The sequence below is a fragment of the Gorilla gorilla genome, chromosome 12, assembly GCF_029281585.2.
Source record: "Gorilla gorilla gorilla isolate KB3781 chromosome 12, NHGRI_mGorGor1-v2.1_pri, whole genome shotgun sequence".
Taxonomy (NCBI): Eukaryota; Metazoa; Chordata; class Mammalia; order Primates; family Hominidae; genus Gorilla; species Gorilla gorilla.
The window spans coordinates 112,790,997-112,811,420 of NC_073236.2; the positions used below are offsets into that span (position 1 = coordinate 112,790,997).

Here is a 20,424-nt window from a genome sequence, read left to right on the forward strand (position 1 = left end):
TTTCACTGTGTTAACCAGGATGGTCTCCATCTCCTGACCTCATGATCCACCCGCCTTGGCCTCCCAAAGTGGTGGGATTACAGGTGTGAGCCACCACGCCCGGCCCCTGAAGCCCACACTATCACACGGATGCACAGTCACACAAAATACCCCCTACCGTGTCACAAGTTCCTCATACACAGAGCCACACATGCCAGCCACAACCGCACATGCTAACAGTAAGTTAGGTTCCATTTTGTCACATACATCTGGGTCCCTCAGGCAGAGAAAATGGCAACCAAAGCATGAGCACAGTTAAACATACTTCTGATGCACACTGGCCTCACTGTCTCTTGGTCTCTCTGTACTCACATGTGTGCATACAGGCACACGCACACATCCGCGCACACATGCACGCTCACACACGTGCATCCTTACACATGCTCACACGTGCATCCTTACACATGCTCACACGCGCACACACGCACGCTCACAATGTCACACGCATGTGCACACACGCACAAGCACACGAGCGCACTCACGAGCACACGCGGACTCGCACACGCGCACATGCGCACTCAGGCACGCACACACGCGCACACTTACACGGGCGCGCGCAGCCCCTCCGGCCGCGGGCGCAGCGGGGACGCTGGTGGAGCTGCGAAGGGCCAGGTCCGGCGGGCGGGGCGGCGGCTGGCACTGGCTCCGGACTCTGCCCGGCCAGGGCGGCGGCTCCAGCCGGGAGGGCGACGTGGAGCGGCCACGTGGAGCGGCCCGGGGGAGGCTGGCGGCGGGAGGCGAGGCGCGGGCGGCGCAGCAGCCAGGAGCGCCCACGGAGCTGGACCCCCAGAGCCGCGCGGCGCCGCAGCAGGTGGGTGACACCCCGCCCCGGCCGGCCGGAGACCCGAGCCCATCACCGTCAGCCAGCCAGGGCCGCGCGGGGTAGGTGGCCTCCAGCCTCTGGTCCTGATCCCGAGAGCGCAGTCCCTCTGCATCCCCTGCGGCTCAGACGCGGCGGGAGCAGTGGCCCTTGCCCCTGTGTACCCTGAGGGCAGGTGGAGGAAGGGACTGGAGAGCGAGCCTGAGGCTCCTTGGTGTGAATTTGGGGCTTCGCAGTTCCCCAGGCGCTTCCCCCAGCCCGGCATTCCGTGTTCCAGCAGTCCTGGGGGAGGGGCAGCTGGCGGGAGCTTTCCCCCTCATCCGACGGGGAAGAAATGGAGCGCTGGGGAGGGCCCGAGGCTGTCGTCCTCTTGGAAGTGGCCGAGGGACCAGCTCCCGGGTGTGGGCTCCTCTAGCCCTGTAGCCGCTGTCTCCTTTCTTGGGGGATGGGTGCTGGGAGGCACAAGGGCACCAGAGGGATAAATTAAGAATTAAGGGAGAGGATTCCACTCAAAATTTTAGCTTCCCAACAGTTCGACTCTACAGGAGATGGAACTGCCGGCCTGTGAGGTGCTAGGTTCCTGTCCTGGAATGATTCAAGCAGAGGCCATTTGACAGGGTTGCTGAGGAAGAAATTTTTGCATTGGATGGGAAGTTACCCAGGATAACCCTGCAAGGCCCCTGCCACAGCCCAGAGGCTCTGAAATACCCAAGCAGCACCTGCTTGGTGCCAGGCACCTACCCTAAGTTTTCTCATTGCAGCCTCCCCAAACCTTTAGGAGACAGATACTGTTATCCTCATTTTTAAAATGCAGATCCCGACCAGGAGCAGTGGCTCACGCCTGTAATCCCAGCACTTTGGGAGGCCGAGACGGGCGGAACACGAGGTCAGGAGATCGATACCATTCTGGTTAACACGGTGAAACCCCGTCTCTGCTAAAAATACAAAAAAATTTAGCCAGGCGTGGTGGCAGGCGCCTGTAGTCCCAGCTACTCGGGAGGCTGAGGCAGGAGAATGCAGAATGGCGTGAACCCGGGAGGCGGAGCTTGCAGTGAGCCGAGATCGTGCCACTGCACTCCAGCCTGGGCGACAGAGCGAGACTCCGCCTCAAAAAAAAAAAAAAAAAAATTCAGATCCCAGGGCTCAGAGAGGTTAAGACACCTGCCTAGGTCCCACAGTGAGTAGTATCAGAGGCAGGATTTGATCAGAAGTCTAACCTGTAGAGCGTGCTCTCCTCCCATGCACTGGTGCAAAGGCTTGAAGAACACTGGGGCTGGAGGGTCATTGTGAATGTGTGAGTGCACGTGTGTGACATAACTTTATTAAATTACATGGCAACTGTTAACAGTTATGGTGGCTTTCATGTGTTTATTAGGGTAATTATGTTCATGCACATTATACTTATAGAAAATGGTTAGGGACATTTTTATTGGACAGGCAGTGGTTCAATAACTATTTTATTTCTCTCACTTACAAAAGCTTTTGTTAATGTTTAGAAATGTCTAAGTGTCAACACATCGCACTAACCTCATTACACATTACATGAGGTGCCTTAGCCTTTCCTTAAACCACTGAGGTGGGTTACTTGTACTAAAATGTCACAGTTGGAAGCATTACTTAGAATATTGGCCAGGTGCAGTGGCTCATGCCTGTAATCCCAGCACTTTGGGAGGCCAAGGTGGGTAGATCACTTGAGGTCAGGGGTTCGAGAACAGCCTGTCCAACGTGGTGAAACCCCGTCTCTACTAAAAATACAAAAATTAGCCAGGTGTAGTGGTGCACACCTGTAATCCCAGCTACTTGGGAGGCTGAGGCAGGAGAATCGCTTGAGCCTGGGAAGTGGAGACTATGGTGAGTAGATTTTGCGCCACTGCACTCCAGCCTGGGTGACAGAGCGAGACTCCATTTCAAAAAAAAAAAAAAAGAGAGAGAGAGAGAATAGACCTGGCCTGGTGGCTCATCCCTGTAATCCCAGCACTTTGGGAGGCCAAGGTGGGCGGATCACCTGAGGTCAGGAGTTCAAGACCAGCCTGGCCAAGATGCCGAAACCCCATCTCTACTAAAAATACAAAATTAGCAGGTCATGGTGGCACATGCCTGTAATCCCAGCTACTCGGGAGGCTGAGGCAGGAGAATCGCTTGAACTCGGGAGGTGGAGGTTGTGGTGAGCTGAGATCGTGCCATTGCACTCCAGCCTGGGCAGCAGAGTGAGACTCCATCTCAAAAAAAAAAAATTATACTGAAAGTCCACATCATTTACTTTTTTTTTCTCTCTCTCTTTTTTTGAGACAGTCTTGCTCTGTGACCCCAGCTGGAGTGCAATGGCACAATCTTGGCTCATTGCAACCTCTGCCTCCTGGGTTCAAGCAATTCTCGTGTCTCAGCCTCCGAAGTAGCTGGGATCACAGGCACATGCCACTGTGCCTGGCTAATTTTTGTATTTTTAGTAGAGATGGGGTTTCACCACGTTGGCCAGGCTGGTCTCAAACTCCTGACCTCAGGCGATCCTTCCACCTTGGCCTCCTAAAGTGCTGGGATTACAGGTGTAAGCCACCATGCCCGGCCTTTTTTTTTTTTTTTGATGGCATCTTGCTGTCATCCAGGCTGGAGTGCAGTGGTGTAATTATAGCTCACTGCAGCCTTCAACTCCTGGGCTGAAGTGATCCTCCTGCATCAGCCTCCCAAGTAGCTGGGACCATAGATTTGAGCCACCATGCTATCTAATTAAAAACAATTTTTGTTTGTTTGTTTTTTTTAGAGATGGGGGGGGGTCTCATTTTGCTGCCCAGGCTGGTCTGGAACTCCTGGCTTCAAGCAATCCTTTTGCCTTGGCCTGCGAAGTACTGGGATTACAGGCGTGAGCCATTGTACTCAGCCCAATCACTTGCATTTTTGAGGTGGGCTATAACCGAATGCTAAGGTTGTCAGGAGGGCCCAGGACATTCCAGATTGAGGATGGAACAGGTTGGGCAAAAGCACTGAAAAGTGAAAGTGGAAAGTATTTTAGGAGACTCCAATAACTCCTTTGTTTGAAGCAGTGTGCTGTCATAATGCAGCACTGCAAGATGAGTCAACAGTAACTTGATATCTGATTGTAGAAGGCCTTGAATGCCCAGGTGAAGATTCTGGACTGTAATCGAAATAGGGAGCCACTGAAGGTTCTAGAGCAGTGGAATTCTAGCAAAGGAAGATTTATCTGATGTGGGTATGGAGGGTTCTTTAAGTGGAGAAAATACCAGAGACAGGGATAACACTAAAAGGCTTGTATATTAGTTTGTGCCAGAAGTAATTCATTATTCATTTAATGTTCACTGTAACCCTGTGAGGTAAATATTATCTCCAGTATGTGGATAAGGTAACTGAAGTTTAGTGAGAAAAATTAATTTACCCAAGGTCACAGGGACACTCAGTGGTGGAGCTTGGGTTTAAAAGTAGGTCTGGCTGTTTCCAAAGCTCTGTTTTCTGTCCATTAAACATACTGAAGAGTTAAATATATGAGGGGTACATAGGACCAAGAAGAGGAGAGTGATAGTCATTCACGGGGTAGGACTCAGGACCAGGTGCATAATTTGCAGGGCTCGGTGCAAAAATGATTGAGAGTTTCAAGATAGTGACAACAGAGCATTAGCCTAAGCACAGGGCCCCTCTGAGAGCAGGGAACTTGTGACTTCACAGGACGCACACCCATGAAGCCAGCCCTTACATGGTTAGTTTTCCAATTACTATGGCAGTGTAACAAACCACCTCAAAATGTAGTGGCTTAAAAGGATAATGGGCCCGGCATGGTAGCTCATGCCTATAATCCCAGCACTTTGGAAAGCCGAGGCAGGAGGATTGCTTGAGCCTGGGGGTTTCCAATCAGCCTGGGCAACATGTGAGACCCTGTCACACACACACACACACAAAGATAACGTTGATGTTGACTTTGCACATGAGTGCAGGCTGTGGAGACAAGCACATTTCTACTGCATTCAGTGTTGGCTGGGGCAGCTCAGAGGCTGGGGGTTAGAATTATCTGGAGCTTGGCTCTCTCCCGTCTGGTTGTTGGGCTGGGAAGATTTGAGCTGGAGGCTTCTCAGGCATCTGTTTCTAGGTGGGTTCTCCACACTCTCTCTTCCGTAGGGTGGTTTCGGGGAGACCAGGCTCCTTCCATGGTGGCTCAAGGTTCCAGAGGTGCACATCTGTGTGTCAAGTGAAGGGGAGAACCAGAACCAGGCATAAGCTAGGTCACTTTTATTACTTGGACTTGGAAGTCGTGTAAGCACCATTTCAGCAACTCATTAGAAGCCAGTCACTAAGTCCAGATCATATACAAGGGGAGGCGAGTTAGACTCCAAGTTTTGTGGGAAGGAATGTCAAAGAATGTGTAGACAGGTTTTTAAAGCTACCACAGTGGCCTAATGAGTGAGAGGATGAGTGGATCTGAGGGGTGCTTCCCCTTTATGCCTGAACGGCTCCCCCCAGAGTCATCCTTTGGAGTTCACAGACATCCTCCTTTAAAAGGCATCTGAGGGCCGGGTGTGGTGGCTTACACCTATAATCCCAGCACTTTGGGAGGCTGAGGCAGGCGGATCACGAGGTCAAGAGATCGAGACCATCCTGGCCAACATGGTGAAACCCCGTCTCTACTAAAAATACAAAAATTATCTGGGTGTGGTGGCGTGCACCTGTAGTCCCAGCTACTTGGGAGGCTGAGGCAGGAGAATTGGTTGAACCTGGGAGACGGAGGTTGCAGTGAACCGAGATCACGCCACTGCACTCCAGCCTGGTGACACAGCAAGACTCTGTCTCAAAAAAAAAAAAAAAAAAAAAAAAAAGGCACCTGCTAGTGTGTAAGAACACGTGAAGCCTGGATGATGAGTTTTGACAGCTCTGAGGGATTTAAATTACTCCAGTGCCTCCTGTCGGCCTGGGTCCTAGCAGTAAACAGATAGGGTGGAGAAAGCAATTTGAGAGGAGCCAGGTGGGAAGGGGGTGTGTGAAGCCACTGTGGGGCCGTGCAGATGAACTCTTGGAAGGAAAAAGGCCTTATTGTAGATCAGGCACTGCACTTTACACGTCTTGTCTCATTAATTAAACCCTCACCACAGCCCTGCCAGAGGTGCTCTCGTCAGCCCCGCATTACAGATGGAGAACCTGAAGCACAGAAAAGCCGCACAGCTAGTGGGCTGTGGAGCCCAGATTTGAACACAGGCAGCCTGATGTCAGGGCCCATACCCCCCAACTTTGGGCCGTACCACCTATTCCATAGCAATTCTGTGTTTTTCTTGCGTTAACATTTGTATCTTTTCCTACTTACATATTTGCAAGCTTTAGGGGGAAAAAGAAAAAGTAATTCGACCTTAAGAGATCAGCTTAGTGATAAGAGAGTGCCTCACATATGGCAGGTGTTCAATAAATATTAAAGAAATTAATATTTATCCTTATTGTACAAACTTATATCTAACTTGCCTTCCCTACGGATGCTTGCCCTCTGGTCTTTGTCATGTGGCAGCTGTTGGTGCTTTCCATAGTATTCTCTGTGGCACCCAGGCCAGGGAGCCAGAACTTCTGGCATTCTCCTGGCCAACTGGCTCTCTCAGCCATTAGGCACCCCTCCTTCCACCTTAGAGACTGGAACCCTCAGCTGACCTCAGCCCCCTTCTTCAAACCAGCAGCACTCTAGATACAAAGAACTGGGAGAGGCAGCCCTCTCTCTGCCCATTCACCCAGACCCTCCTTCAGCTGCTGCTTCCTGACCTCTCAGGCACCCTGTAGGCAGGGCCTTCTCTCTAACCTTCCTGGAAACAAGGCACTCATCTCTGCAGCTCCTGGACCTCCATTCAGTACCCATAGGGTTTCTAGGGAGATTTCTGTCTTCTACTTCCTGCTGAGGCCCAGGCGGTGGAACCCCACCCTTCTGGGGACCCGGGAAGCCTCCACACACTAGCGGCAATTCCTTCAGTTCTCTGTCACTTGTCTCCTCGAACGTGATTTGTGGTATATTTCATGGCACAGAAGTTTAAACTTTTGATATACTCAAATCTGCTCATTTTTTCCTTTTAAACTTTCTGAGTTGATTTATTATATTTAATGGTTCTATCGCATAATATGGTTTGTTCAGCCATTGCCTAAATGTTAGACATTCAGGTTGCTTACATTTGTTTGACTAATATTAATAGCACAGCTATACATATCTTTGTCATTTCTTTTCCATTTATATTCTTTTATGTAATCCCCAAGACGATATTGTTGGGTCAGAGTTTTAGGAAATTAATACACATTTCCAGACTGCTCCCTAAAAACATTTCAGGTTTATAGTTCCAGAAGCAGTAAAGGTTAATACTCACTGATTCAGTTTCCTTAGTGATTGTAAGACTATCAAAGCTTATTTCTTTTTGCATCAGTTTTGCTATTAAGTTTTTCTAGGAAATTGGCCATATCCTCTAAGTTTTCAAATCTCTGCTGTTTCTTTAGTTATGTCCCTATTTTCCTTCTTAATATTGTTTGTGCCTTTTCTATTTGTACTTTTAGTCTTTGGTTTGTTTTTATTTTTTTCTGAAATGGGGTCTCACTCTGTCACCCAGGCTGGAGTACAGCAGCACAATCACAGCTCACTGCAGTCTCAGCCTCCTGGGCTCAAGTCATCCTTCACCTCAGCTTCCCAAGTAGCTAGGACTACAGGCGTGCACCACCACACCCAGCCAATTTTTTAAAATTAATTTTTTGTAGAGATAGGGGTCTCACTATGTTGCCCAAGCTGGCCTCCAACTTCTGGGCTCAAGCAATCCTTCTGCCTCAGCCTCCCAAAGTGCTGGTGAGAGGTGACAGTGTGTGCCCTCGCTCGTTCTCGGCGCCTCCTCGGCCTTGGCGCCCACTCTGGCCGCGCTTGAGGAGCCCTTCAGCCCACCGCTGCACTGTGGGAGCCCCTTTCTGTACTGGCCAAGGCTCCTTCAGCTTGCAGGGAGGTGTGTAGGGAGAGGCGCGAGCGCGAACGGGGGCTGCGCGCGGCGCTTGCCGGCCAGCGCGAGTTCCGGGTGGGCGTGGGCTCGGGGGCCCAGCACTCGGAGCTGCCGGCCGGCCCCGCCAGCCCCGGGTAGTGAGGGGCTTAGCACCTGGGCCAGCAGCTGCTATGCTCTACTTCTCGCTGGGCCTCAGCTGCCTCCCCGCGGGGCAGGGCTCGAGACCTGCAGCCCGCCATGCCTGAGCCTCCCCACTGCCGTGGGCTCCTGCACGGCCCGAGCCTCCCAACGAGCGCCGCCCCCTGCTCCACGGCGCCCAGTCCCATCGACCACCCAAAGGCTGAGGAGTGCGGGCGCAGGGTGCGGGACTGACAGGCAGCTCCACCTGCGGCCCCGGTGCAGGATCCACTGGGTGAAGCCAGCTGAGCTCTTGAGTCTGGTGGGGACTTGGAGAACCTTTATGTCTAGCTAAGGGATTGTAAATACGCCAGTTGGCACTCTGTATCTAGCTCAAGGTTTGTAAACACACCAGTCAGCACCCTGTGTCTAGCTCAGGGTTTGGGAATGCACCAATTGACACTCTGTATCTAGCTAACCTAGTGGGGACGTGGAGAACCTTTGTGTCTAGCTCAGGGATTGTAAACGCACCAATCAGCACCCTGTCAAAACAGACCACTCGGCTCTCTGTAAAATGGACCAATCAGCAGGATGTGGGTGGGGGCCGGATAAGAGAATAAAATCAGGCTGCCGGAGCCAGTAGTGGCAACCTGTTCAGGTCGTTTTCCACGCTGTGGAAGGTTTGTTCTTTCGCTCTTTGCAATAAATCTTGCTGTTGCTCACTCTTTGGGTTCACACTGCCTTTATGAGCTGTAACACTCACCACGAAGGTCTACAGCTTCACTCCTGAAGCCAGCGAGATCACGAACCCACTGGGAGAAACGAACAACTCCAGGCGCACTGCCTTAAGAGCTGTAACACTCACTGCGAAGGTCCGCAGCTGCATTCCTGAGCCAGCGAGACCACAAACCCACCAGAAGGAAGAAACTCCGAAAGCATCCCAACATCAGAAGGAACAAACTCCAGACACGCCGCCTTTAGGAACTGTAACACTCAACCGCGAGGGTCCGCAGCTTCATTCTTGAAGTCAGTGAGACCAAGAACCCACCAATTCCGGACACACTGGGATTACAGGTGTGAACCACAACACCTGGCTCTCTTTGTTCCTAATTGAAATTGCCAAAGGTTTGTCTGTTTTACTAGGCTTTTAATTTGTTTCTTTGTATATATATATTTTTTATTTTACTAGTCTTTTTAAAGAAACCACCCTTGTTTGGCTCTGTTGCTTCTCTTTATTGTTTTTAATTTCTGCTATTCATTTATTTTAATTTCTTTGTGTAGTCTCTTTTATTAGTGCTGTTTTTGTTATTTTTGGGTTTGTGTGTGTGTGTGTATTTCTTTGGAGATAGTCTGTCACCGAGGCTGGAGTGTAGTGGTATAATTGCAGCTTACTACTGCCTCAATGTCCCACGTTCAAATGTTCTTCCCACCTCAGCCTCCCTAGTAGCTGGATCTACAGATGTATGTCACCACACCCAGCTAATTTTTTTAAAAATTATTTTCTGTAGAGACAGGGTGTTGCCCAGGCTGGTCTCAAACTCCTGGGCTCAAACAGAGACTATGTTGCCCAGGCTGGTCTCAAACTCCTGGGCTCAAGTGATCCTCCCACCTCGGCCTCCCAAAGTGCTGGAATTACAGGCATTAGCCACACACCCAGCCTTTACTTTTTATTTCTTCTTCTTCGTCTTTTCCTGGTTTTATTTCTTCTTTTTCTGCCTTTCTTTTAGTTCAGTTTTTAAAATTCCATTAATTTTTTTCTACTGGTTTGAGGCTATACATTCCAGTTCTCATTTTTTAATGGTTATCCTTAAAATTTTAACATACTTTTTTTTTTTTTTTTTTTTGAGACGGAGTCTTCCTCTTGTTGCCCAGGCTGGAGTGCAGTGGTGTGATCTCGGCTCACCACAACCTCCGCCTCCCGGGTTCAAGCGATTATCCTGCCTCAGCCACCCAAGTAGCTGGGATTACAGGCATGCACCACCTTGCCCAGCTAATTTTGTATTTTTAGTAGAGACAGGGTTTCTCCATGTTGGTCAGGCAGGTCTTGAACTCCCAACCTCAGGTGATCCGCCCACCTCGGCCTCCCAGAGTGCTGGGATTACAGGCGTGAGCCACCGCGCCCAGCCTTAACATGCATATTTAACAAAGTTCATCAATATGTCTACTCTCTTCCCAAACAGCCATCTTTGCTTTACATGTCATTGTCCAATATTGTAGTTCAGACCAGCTTTTTTGCCTCATATATTAACATAATTATCATTGTTTAACAGTCTATGTCTGTTTAGATTTAGCCACATACTTTGTGATTTCTTTGCTCCACATGTTTTCTTGCATTTCAAACCTTTTTTTTTTTTTTTTTTTTTTAAAGACAGGGTCTTGCTCTGTTGCCCAGGCTAGATTACAGTGGTGTGATCAGAGCTCACTGCCTCCTTCACCTCCTGGGCTCAAGCGATCCTACCACCTCAGCTTCCTGAGTAGCTGGAACTACAGGCACACCCCACCATGCCCGGCTAATTTTTTCCTATTTTTTGTAGAAATGGAGTCTCACGATATTGCCCAGGCTGGTCTTGAACTCCTGGGCTCAGGAGATCCTTCCACCTCAGCCTCCCAAAGTGCTGGGATTACAGGCACGAACTCATATCCAGCTGAATTTCCTTTAATGAAGGAATGTTAGTGGCAGATTCTCTAAGTTATTTGCCTAAAATTGTTTTTACAAGGTAGGAGGATTGCTTGCACCCAAGACCAGCCTGGGCAACAAAGTTGAGACCTGTCTCTACCAAAAAAAAAGCTGGGCATGGTGGCACATTCATGTCGTCCCAGCTACTTGTGACGCAGGAGTGGGAGAATTGCTATGATCATGCCAGGAGTTCCAGCCTGGGCAACAGAGTGAGACCCTGTCTCTAAATAAATAAATAAATAATTTTGCTTCACCTCATTCTGCAAGATAATTTTGCTGAGAATAGAATTCTAGAATATCAATTTTCTCCCCTCTCTGAACACATTAAAATACTATATTACTGTATTTGGGCATCATTGTTGATGTCAAGAAATCAGCTATCAGTCTAATTACTTTTCCTATGAGATGATTTGTCTTTTCTTTCTGACTGCTTTTACAATTTTTTTTTTCTTGAGTGTTCTATTTTAGAAAAATAGGTCTAGGTGAGAATTTCTGTTTATTTAATCTGCATTGAATTGTTGGGCTTCCTGGATTGGCATATTCCAGTGTTTTGCAACCTACTGGAAAAATGTCAGCTATTATTTCTTCAAATACTGCTTTTTCCCAGTTGTATCTCTTATCTTCTCCATCCACCTTGCCACTTAACCTCTGTTTTATATTTTCTATGTCTTTGACTCAATGAACTGCACTCTGGATAATTTATTCAGATCTATTTTCCAGTTCATTAACTCTCATATCAGTTGTGTCTAATCAATTTAACTCACCCATTGCATTTTTATTTTTATTTTTTATTTTATTTATTTTTTTAAGACAGTCTCACTCTGTCGCTCAGGCTGGAGCGCAGTGGGGTGATCTTGGCTCACTGCAACCTCCGCCTCCTGGGTTCAAGCGATTCTCCTGCCTCAGCCTCCCGAGTAGCTGGGATTACAGGCGTGTGCCACCAAGCCCAGCTAACTTGTGTATTTTTAGTAGAGACGGGGTTTCACCATGTTGGCCAGGCTGGTCACCCATTGCATTTTTAAAATCAGTCTTTTATTTCTAAAAGTTATGTTTGTTTCCTCTTCAAATCTACTTGGTCATTTTTATGCTCTTCTTTCTTTCTTTTTTTTTTTTGAGACAGAGTCTCGCTCTGTGGCCCAGGCTGGAGTGCAGTGGCATGATCTCAGCTCACTGCAACCTCTGCCTCCCAGGTTCAAGCGATTCTTCTGCCTCAGCCTCCCGAGTAGCTGGGATTACAGGTACCCACCACTACGCCTGGCTAATTTTTTTGTATTTTTTAGTAGAGACGGGGTTTCACCATGTTGGCCAGGATGGTCTCAATCACCTGACCTTGTGATCCACCAGCCTCAGCCTCCTAAAGTGCGGGGACTACAGGCATGAGCCACCACACCCAGCCTCTTTTTTTTTTTTTTTTTTTAAACATACTGTTGCTGGCCGGAAAACTCTTATTTCTTCCTCATAGTTTCAAGCTTCCCTTTAATTTCTTAAAACATGTGAACTGGCCAGGCGCGGTGACTCATGCCTGTAATCCCAGCACTTTGGGATGCCAAGGTGGGCAGATCATGAGGTCAGGAGTTTGAGACCAGCCTGATCAACATGGTGAAACCCCATCTCTACTAAAAATACAAAAATTAGCAGGGCGTGGTGGCACACGCCTGTAATCCCAGCTACTTAGGAGGGTGAGGCAGGGGAATTGCTTGAACTCGGGAGGCAGAGATTGCAGTGAGCTGACATTGCACCACGGCACTCCAGCCTGGGCAACAGAGCGAGACCCTCTCTCAAACAAAACAAAACAAAACAAAACAAAACAAAACATGTGAACTGTATCTGCTGTATATTCTGTGTGTAACAATTCCAAAACAGCTTTTCCAAGTCTACTTTTCCCTGCTATTGTTTTGCTGGCTCTTACTCAGTGTCTTATTTCTTTGTATGTTTATAACGTTTTGGCTATGAGTTCATATTCCTGGAAACTTTACCTATGGAAATTCTTTGAGGCCTGGATTAGAGTTGCTCCAGAGATGTATGTTTTCCTCTGCCAGTCATCTGGGGGTGCCATCAACCAGGTTGCACTTCAAAATACATTACCTACTTTAGATGTTCTGACCATACAGGTAGCATTAATAATTCAGGCTTCAAACCCACATTAGAGGGCAGGCGCAGTGGTTCATGCCTGTAATCCCAGCAGTTTGGGAGGCTGAGGCGGGAGGATCACCTGAGATCAGGAGTTCGAGACCAGCTTGGCCAACATAGCGAAACCCTGTCTCTAGTAAAAATACAAAAAATTAGCTGGGCATGGTGGCACATGCCTGTAGTCCCAGATACTCAGGAGGCTGAGGCAGGAGAATCACTTGAGCCCGGGAGGTGGAGGTTGCAGTGAGCTGATATCATGCCACAGCAACTCTAGCCTGGGCGACAGAGTGAGAGAGACTCCATCCCAAAAAAAACAAAAACAAAAAACCCACATTAGATCAGGCTTGTTATAGAGTCTCAGGGAGAGGTTTTTTTTTTTTTTCTCCCTTCTACACAGCACCAAAATCAAGAAAGGCAAAATTCTTTGCTGCCCTTCTTCATGAAAAATTTACTTTTTGTTCATGTTCAGAGTGTAGCTGTTTGGAATCCTAGCTTTATGTAGGGAATCTCCTGTTAGTCTCTTCATATCAGGTGGGCCCAGGTATCATCTCTGGTCTCCTTTACAGCACAAGCACACTGACAGGCAGCTCAAGTTCACCTGGGTTTGGTTTGGCAGATACTCCTAAGGCAAAAGCTGATGTCAAGCTCACTTTCCCCCAGATTACTGTTTTCACTGCACATTTGTACTGTTGAGGATTTCTTGCCAACCTAGTGCTTTTGAAAAGATACTTTCTATTTTTATCCAGCTTTGTGGTTACTTTCATTGGGACATTTACTATTACACTCCCAGAAGTGGAAGTCTGAATGTTTTTCTAGTCCATCCTTTTTCTGGGCTGTGACCCTTTGAGGGTTTCATGTTGATACAGAGATCTCAGTTCCAATGGCCTACCTTGAACGGGCCCAGTACCTTGTCTTCTCTTCCAGGTGCAACGACTAAAACCCTAGGATTTATGTTGCCAGCTGATGTTGGTGAATACCTTTAGGGCAGCTGTGGCTTCAGCATCTTTTTTTGGCTACTGGGGCTTATAGACACCAACAAATTATGTATACTCACTTTATCTGTTGGGCCAGTTGTATGCATAGAAAAATGAAGACAGGCCAAGTGCAGTGCCTCACGCCTGTAATCCCAGCACTTTGGGAGGCCCAGGCGGGCAGATCACCTGAGGTCAGGTGTTCAAGACCAGCCTGACCAACATGGTGAAACCCCGTCTCTACTAAAAATACAAAAATTAGCCAGATGTGGTGGCAGTTGCCTGTAATCCCAGCTACTCGGGAGGCTGAGGCAGGAGAATCACTTGAACCAGGGAGGCGGAGGTTGCAGTGAGCTGAGATCATGCCACTGCACTCCAGCTTGGGTGACAGAGCAGGACTCCTTCTCAAAAAAAGAGAAAAGAAAAAAAAAAAAGAAAAATGACAGGTTCTGTGACTCTAGGTAGCTTCATCTTCTTGTGGACTTCCATGTTTAGCTGGTTTTCCCTTAAGGTAGCTTTAAAAGGCAGAGTTTTGTTTATCTTCCCATTAGCCAGGTGCTTACCTGCTCTACCCCTCATCTCTTAGGAAATGGAAGTCCACCCTGGCAGTGGTTCTGAACCTTATTAGGGTCATGGGTTGCTTGGAGAATCTGCTGAAAGCTATGAACCTTCCTCTGGGAAAACCCAGTGCCAGCCAGATGGGGATGTTCCTGATCTCTGCTAGACCATCAAGCATCTGACAATTTTTCTTTCTAGAGATGGGCTTGGGGTCTCATGCCTTGGCTTTGGTGGGCTTCTGCTTCCTCGGGAACTCACACTACCTGTACATACCCTGGGACTCACCAGAAAGCTTTAGGCTCTGTTAGATTGGTCCATTCTATCCTTGACTGTTTTCATATACTCAAGTGGTTGATTTTGCCAATGGGCCTAAGCCATGTCAGTCTTAGGGGAAGTTTTTGTTTTTTCCTTTATAGTGGGTCTAATTTTCCTAACTGCATTTAGCAAACAGCAATTCCTGGGGCCACTGTTGGTCTGACCCTGATTTATTGTGTTTGCAGTTTGTACTTGAGTTTAGACCTATTTCAAGAAGTCTGCGCCTCTTGATTTGTTCTTCAGTGGGTTTTTAATAAACACAAACAGTCCATTTCTCTTTTTGCCTGTGTTTAAGTCTTGGTCTTTTTGTGACTCCCTGCGTTTCTTACCTGGCCTTTTTCTTAAACTTTCTGCGCTCCTTTACATCTGTAAGATGAATGGGCTGAAGGAGGTCAGACATGCTTGCGCTGTACTTTTCTGGGCACCTTGGCACCTAGTGGGGAGCAAGGGAATGGGGCGTGGGGTGGGGATGCGCCCCCAGCTCTGCTTCCGCCACAGCAGGCCTGCCTTTATGTGCTTTATATACAAGAGCTGGAGTGACATTTATTTTGAGCATAGTTCCATGGGATCCCTGCTGTCTGTTTGTGAGTTCTCCCTGAGCAGGAGTCCTGTCTTTGGGGCTGCAGGTAGAAGCAGGCAGAAAATGCGCTTGTGTCTAACCCAGCCCATCTGTGACACGGTGACAGACGCCTCTTTCCCCCGACCCCTGATTCTCTTCCTTGTTCCAGTTCCAGGAAGGATGTTACCTTTGATGATGACAGTGTTAATCCTGCTGCTGTTCCCCACGGGTCAGGCTGCCCCAAAGGATGGAGTCACAAGGTAACAGGGTTATGAGGGCAGGGCCAAGGGCTGGGAGGAGGGAAAGTCTGTAGAGAATCCAAGGGTGTGGTGGGCCCTCTGGGAGGCAGGAGACTGGGGTGTAGGTTCCCCGATCTCTGTATCTCCCTGCCATCAGCCTCCCATCTTGTGCCTGTCAGAGTGCCACAAAGTGGGCATTCAGTACATGCTTGCTGGACCCATTTGGAATCAGGGAACTCAGCTCCGGTGCATCATGAAGAACAGGGAAGAAGCTGTGGTGCCAGAGAAGTGGGGGCTGCAATTGTTTGTTTGTTTGTTTGTTCTTGAGACAGAGTCTCACTCTGTCGCCCAGGCTGGAGTGCAGTGGCATGATCTCAGCTCACTGCGAGCTCCGCCTCCCGGGTTCAAGCAATTCTTCTGCCTCAGCCTCCCGAGTAGCTGGGACTACAGGCGCCTGCCACCATGCTGGGCTAATTTTTGTATTTTTAGTAGAGGTGGGGTTTCACCATGTTGGCCAGGCTGGTCTCGAACTCTTGACCTTGTGATTCGCCCACATCGGCCTCGCAAAGTGCTGGGATTACAGGCATGAGCCACCGTGCCTGGCCTGCAGTTTTGTTATCAAGACCTTGAGGTGGGCCAGGTGTGGTGGCTCACACCTGTAATCCCAGCACTTTGGGAGGCCGAGGCGGACAGATCACCTGAGGTCAGGAGTTCGAGACCAGCCTGGCCAACATGGTGAAACCCCATCTCTACAGAAATAAAAAACAATTAGCCAGGCATGGTGGTGCATGCCTGTAATCCCAGCTACTCAGGAGGCTGAGGCAAGAGAATCGCTTGAACCCGGGAGGTGGAAGTTGCAGTGAGCCGAGATCAAGCCACTGCACTCAGCCTGGGTGACAGAGCGAGACTCCATCTCAGAAAAAAAAAAGACCTTATGGTGGCAACACCAAAGAAGTAGAGATCATTAGCATGTCATTTCTATGTTATCTGAATACCTTTCTGAAGGTTTTATTTATAAATACTGTGCAATGGGTATGCTGGGTAGAAGGGGAAACAGCCACAGGAACAGCCACAGGGGCTGGTAGCTGTGACAGAAGTCGCTGCAACTCCTGCCAGCTCTCTGGCATCACAGGTCTGGATTGACTTGGGCAAACAGTTAACCCAGTCCAGAAGTGGGAGCACATTTGGAGCTTGAAAGACTGACAAGGAGATCCTGAGCAGCTTGAAACCCCAGAACCAACAGATACACCCTGTCCTGGAAAAAGTATAGGTCAATTTTATGTCATGGAGCAAACTGGGTCTATATAAAACTGTGGCAGTGCCACCGGGCTCAGCCAGAGACCTGTCCCTTGGCTCCCAGCATCGAAGGAGAGGGGTCTGTGACCCATGTTGTCCTGCCACTCACTGGGCTGTTTTCTTGGATCTCTAACTTGTGTCTACTAGGTGTGGCCTCATCTGGCCTCTACCTAACCAGTTGTTTTATTTGGGTTTTCATTTAAAGTCTAAGGTAGCCAGCTGCAAAAACAGAGTCTGAGGGAGTTAAGGATTTGGTTCCAAGGAGACCAGAAGAGCCTCCTCCCTACAAGGTTTTTGGAATTTTGGGGGCAACTCCCTTTGGGTCTGGGGAAAAAACTGCCAGGAGATTGGAGGCAGAAGGTTGGCAGGCTGGGCCCTGAGGGAGGCTCTCTGCAAGGCTGGTCCTCCCCTTCCTCCTCCAGGCCAGACTCTGAAGTGCAGCATCAGCTCCTGCCCAACCCCTTCCAGCCAGGCCAGGAGCAGCTCGGGTGAGTAGGGTGGGCCGGGGGTGCTTTCAGGGAGAAGACCAGGCCCAGGGCTGCAGACTCACCTCTCCCGGGCTAATTCTCCACTTTTCTGACAGACTTCTGCAGAGCTACCTAAAGGGACTAGGAAAGACAGAAGTGCAGCTGGAGCATCTGAGCCGGGAGCAGGGTGAGGGGCTGGGCTGATGGGGCCAGGGACGGGAGGCTCTGGGCAGCCAGATCTGGGACTGAGCTCGGCTGCCCCATTGACTCCTGCCTTCTCCACCTCCCCCGGCACCTCTTCTAATCCAGCTTCTCTTCTCTAGTTCTCCTCTACCTCTTTGCCCTCCATGACTATGACCAGAGTGGACAGCTGGATGGCCTGGAGCTGCTGTCCATGTTGACAGCTGCTCTGGCCCCTGGAGCTGCCAACTCTCCTACCACCAACCCGGTAAGCTCTGCTGGATGGAGATCCCTGCATAAAGGAGACCCAGCACTTTGGGGCTTTGGTCTTTCTCATCATAACTCTTTTGGTGAATCCTCTGTAAAAGGAGGGCTCAGAGCTTGCACGGCAGGGATGCAAGGGTGTGTTAGGGAGGGTCAGAACTCCTGGGAACATCTCTGTCCCTGGAGACCCCACAGTGACTCTGCTTCCACAGGTGATCTTGATAGTGGACAAAGTGCTCGAGACCCAGGACCTGAATGGGGATGGGCTCATGACCCCTGCTGAGCTCATCAACTTCCCGGGAGTAGCCCCCAGGCACGTGGAGCCCGGAGAGCCCCTTGCTCCTTCTCCTCAGGAGCCACAAGCTGTTGGAAGGCAGTCCCTATTAGCTAAAAGCCCATTAAGACAAGAAACACAGGAAGCCCCGGGTCCCAGAGAAGAAGCAAAGGGCCAGGTAGAGGCCAGAAGGGAGTCTTTGGATCCTGTCCGGGAGCCTGGGGGCCAGGCAGAGGCTGATGGAGATGTTCCAGGGCCCAGAGGGGAAGCTGGGGGCCAGGCAGAGGCTGAAGGAGATGCCCCAGGGCCCAGAGGGGAAGCTGGGGGCCAGGCAGAGGCCAGGGAGAATGGAGAGGAGGCCAAGGTACTTCCAGGGGAAACACTGGAGTCTAAGAACACCCAAAATGAGTTTGAGGTGCACATTGTTCAAGTGGAGAATGATGAGATCTAGATCTTGAAGATACAGGTACCCCACGAAGTCTCAGTGCCAGAACATAAGCCCTGAAGTGGGTAGGGGAAATGTACGCTGGGACAAGGACCACCTCTGTGCCCCCTGTCTGGTCCCAGTAGGTATCAGGTCTTTCTGTGCAGCTCAGGGAGACCCTAAGTTAAGGGGCAGATTACCAATAAAGAACTGAATGAATTCATCCCTCCGGGCCACCTCTCTACCCGTCCAGCCGGCCCAGACCCTCTCAGAGGAACGGGGTTGGGGACCGAAAGGACAGGGATGCCGCCTTCCCAGTGTTTCTGGGCCTCACGGTGCTCCGGCAGCAGAGCGCATGGTGCTAGCCATGGCCGGCTGCAGAGGACCCAGTGAGGAAAGCTCAGTCTATCCCTGGGCCCCAAACCCTCACTGGTTCCCCCTCACCTGGTGTTCAGACACCCCATGCTCTCCTGCAGTTCAGGGCAGGTGACCCCCATCCCCAGTAATATTAATCATCACTAGAACTTTTTGAGAGCCTTGTACACATCAGGCATCATGCTGGACACTTTATATATGATTTTATCCTCACAATAATTCTGTAGCCAAGCAGAATTTGTTCCATTTGACAGATGAAGCAATTGAGGCAGATTGCATTAAGTGCTGTACCCTAAGGTGATATGCAGCTAATTAAATGGCAGATTTGAATCCAGGTCTGTCTGACTCTAAAGCCCTTTACATTATATGCTCTTTACATTATAAGGCCTTACCCACCCTATATTGGAGTTGGCCCCAATTCCAATATGTGTTCCAGATCGGACCTCCCTGAGGACAGCAACACTCTGTATCCTGGGTCACATTTGTGGCTGAGGCATGCCCTTAATTCCAAGGTGGGCTCCAAGGGTGAGACTTTCAGGCTCTGGGGCAGTCAGCGGGAGGAGGTATTTTTGGACAATGAAGACCCCATCAAATCACAGGCTGGTGGGCAGGGCAGAGGAGGCGCACCCCTGCCTCCCACTGGCCTGTCAGTTCAGCTCAGCGGTGTGGACTCCCAGCTTCTGAGCTATGGGAATAGAGTCTGCACAACGCAGGGCCCCGAAGAGCTCTCACGGCTTCTTTGGCAGGTTCACTGGGTGTGGGGCACTGAGTGTCCTCCCCAGCCAGGGCAGAGCTGGTGGCAAGCCCAGGGCACTTCTCGCTGCTCTAGCCCAGGCAGCCCCTCCTCTGGGCCTGGGCGGAGAGGTTAATTTGGGGAATGGACACAAAGAGGGAGGATCGAAGAGTCAGAGCCTCAGGAATGCCCAGCCAGAGCAGTTCAGACATTGAGGACAGAAGCTGCCAGGAGAAGCTGGCTCTGAGGAAGATTTATTTGCTCTGAGGCTCTGCAGGGAGAGGCGTGTGGGGAACACAGGACACAGGCAGAGTCCTCCCCACAGCTTGCATCTGTCCCCTGAGCAGGGCAACCTGGACGCCAGGCTGGATGGAGGGGAGAAGGCGATGCAGCCGCAATGGTAGTCTCCATGGTGTGCGGGGAGCCGGCACCTGCTCTCACACGATGCCATCAAAGCCCTGCAGGCCACACTTCTTGCCGGCCACCTGGCACCCGAATCTCAGTGCTTCCTGCACGCTCCTCCCTGGAGGAGGGGCAAGTAGCTAGGTCAGCCAGGTGTTTGGGGCAGGGACAGGTCCCAGTCCTTTTCCCCTCCTGCTGCCATACTCACCCTGGGAGAGGCTGAAGATGACGGAGGCATTGAAGGTGTCTCCAGCTCCCAGTGTGTCCACCACGCGGGGTGGCGGGAAAGCATCCGAGTGGAGCAATTTGCCATCAGGGCCCAGGGCGTCGGCGCCCTCCTCAGCCCAGGCACAGACAAGCACAGCCCTGCAAGACGGCTCCACTCAGCTGGGTGTTAGCCCACCCCGTCCCCCCCGGCCATCCCCCCAGCCCCAGGGCGGACTCCTGGAGTCCAGGCTCATCCTGTACCTTCTAGAGCCCCTTCCTGGCTCCCCGGCTCACCCTTTCCTCACACGACCATAAAAGCCCCTCAGGGCTTCCTCTGCTGACTGGAACCCCAAGTGCTTGGCCACATCTTTGCTGACAAACACCTGTGGGCAGTGGAAGAGAAGCTGGTGGTCACTTCTAACTCGTCACTCACCAA

The 20,424-nt window shown here is 50.2% G+C and overlaps 2 protein-coding genes across 11 annotated transcripts in view; one reads left to right on the forward strand and one right to left on the reverse strand.

The window, feature by feature from the left end:
* Positions 1-19,858, forward strand: CGREF1 (cell growth regulator with EF-hand domain 1). 8 transcript variants are annotated; one of them, XM_055377618.2, is made up of 7 exons: positions 720-850; positions 8,688-8,991; positions 15,297-15,387; positions 17,085-17,150; positions 17,246-17,316; positions 17,453-17,577; positions 17,786-18,980. In XM_055377618.2, the coding sequence occupies exons 3-7, from the start codon at positions 15,308-15,310 to the stop codon at positions 18,296-18,298; spliced, it is 855 nt and encodes a 284-aa protein (XP_055233593.1). In that variant the 5' UTR covers positions 720-850; positions 8,688-8,991; positions 15,297-15,307; the 3' UTR covers positions 18,299-18,980. The 8 variants fall into 8 exon arrangements, with proteins under 8 accessions (XP_055233591.1, XP_055233590.1, XP_055233592.2 ...); XM_063696005.1 differs by having other exon boundaries at positions 723-850; positions 8,696-8,991; XM_055377616.2 differs by lacking the exons at positions 8,688-8,991; positions 17,786-18,980 and adding an exon at positions 19,727-19,858 and having other exon boundaries at positions 1-921.
* KHK (ketohexokinase) overlaps positions 18,797-20,424 on the reverse strand; it is a 14,215-nt gene continuing 12,587 nt past the window's right edge. For 2 of the 3 annotated variants that reach the window (XM_004028977.5, XM_004028978.5), the window contains exons 6-8: positions 20,283-20,371; positions 19,990-20,147; positions 19,618-19,902 (exon numbers count right to left, since the gene is read on the reverse strand). In XM_004028977.5, the coding sequence (XP_004029026.2) occupies positions 19,817-19,902; positions 19,990-20,147; positions 20,283-20,371 (333 nt within the window). In that variant the 3' untranslated portion in view covers positions 19,618-19,816. Of the gene's footprint in view, positions 19,903-19,989; positions 20,148-20,282; positions 20,372-20,424 lie in introns of all 3 variants that reach the window. The other variant, XM_055377623.2, reaches the window with a different exon arrangement.

What these genes read in the sequence shown, in the direction of transcription:
- CGREF1 (XM_055377615.2), top strand. Translation starts at nt 285, where the DNA reads ATGAGCACAGTTAAACATACTTCTGATGCACACTGGCCTCACTGTCTC. An exon ending in CCAGGCCAGGAGCAGCTCGG is followed by an intron (nt 17,151 to 17,245) that starts GTGAGTAGGGTG and finishes CTTTTCTGACAG; the next exon opens with ACTTCTGCAGAGCTACCTAA. An exon ending in ACTCTCCTACCACCAACCCG is followed by an intron (nt 17,578 to 17,785) that starts GTAAGCTCTGCT and finishes CTGCTTCCACAG; the next exon opens with GTGATCTTGATAGTGGACAA.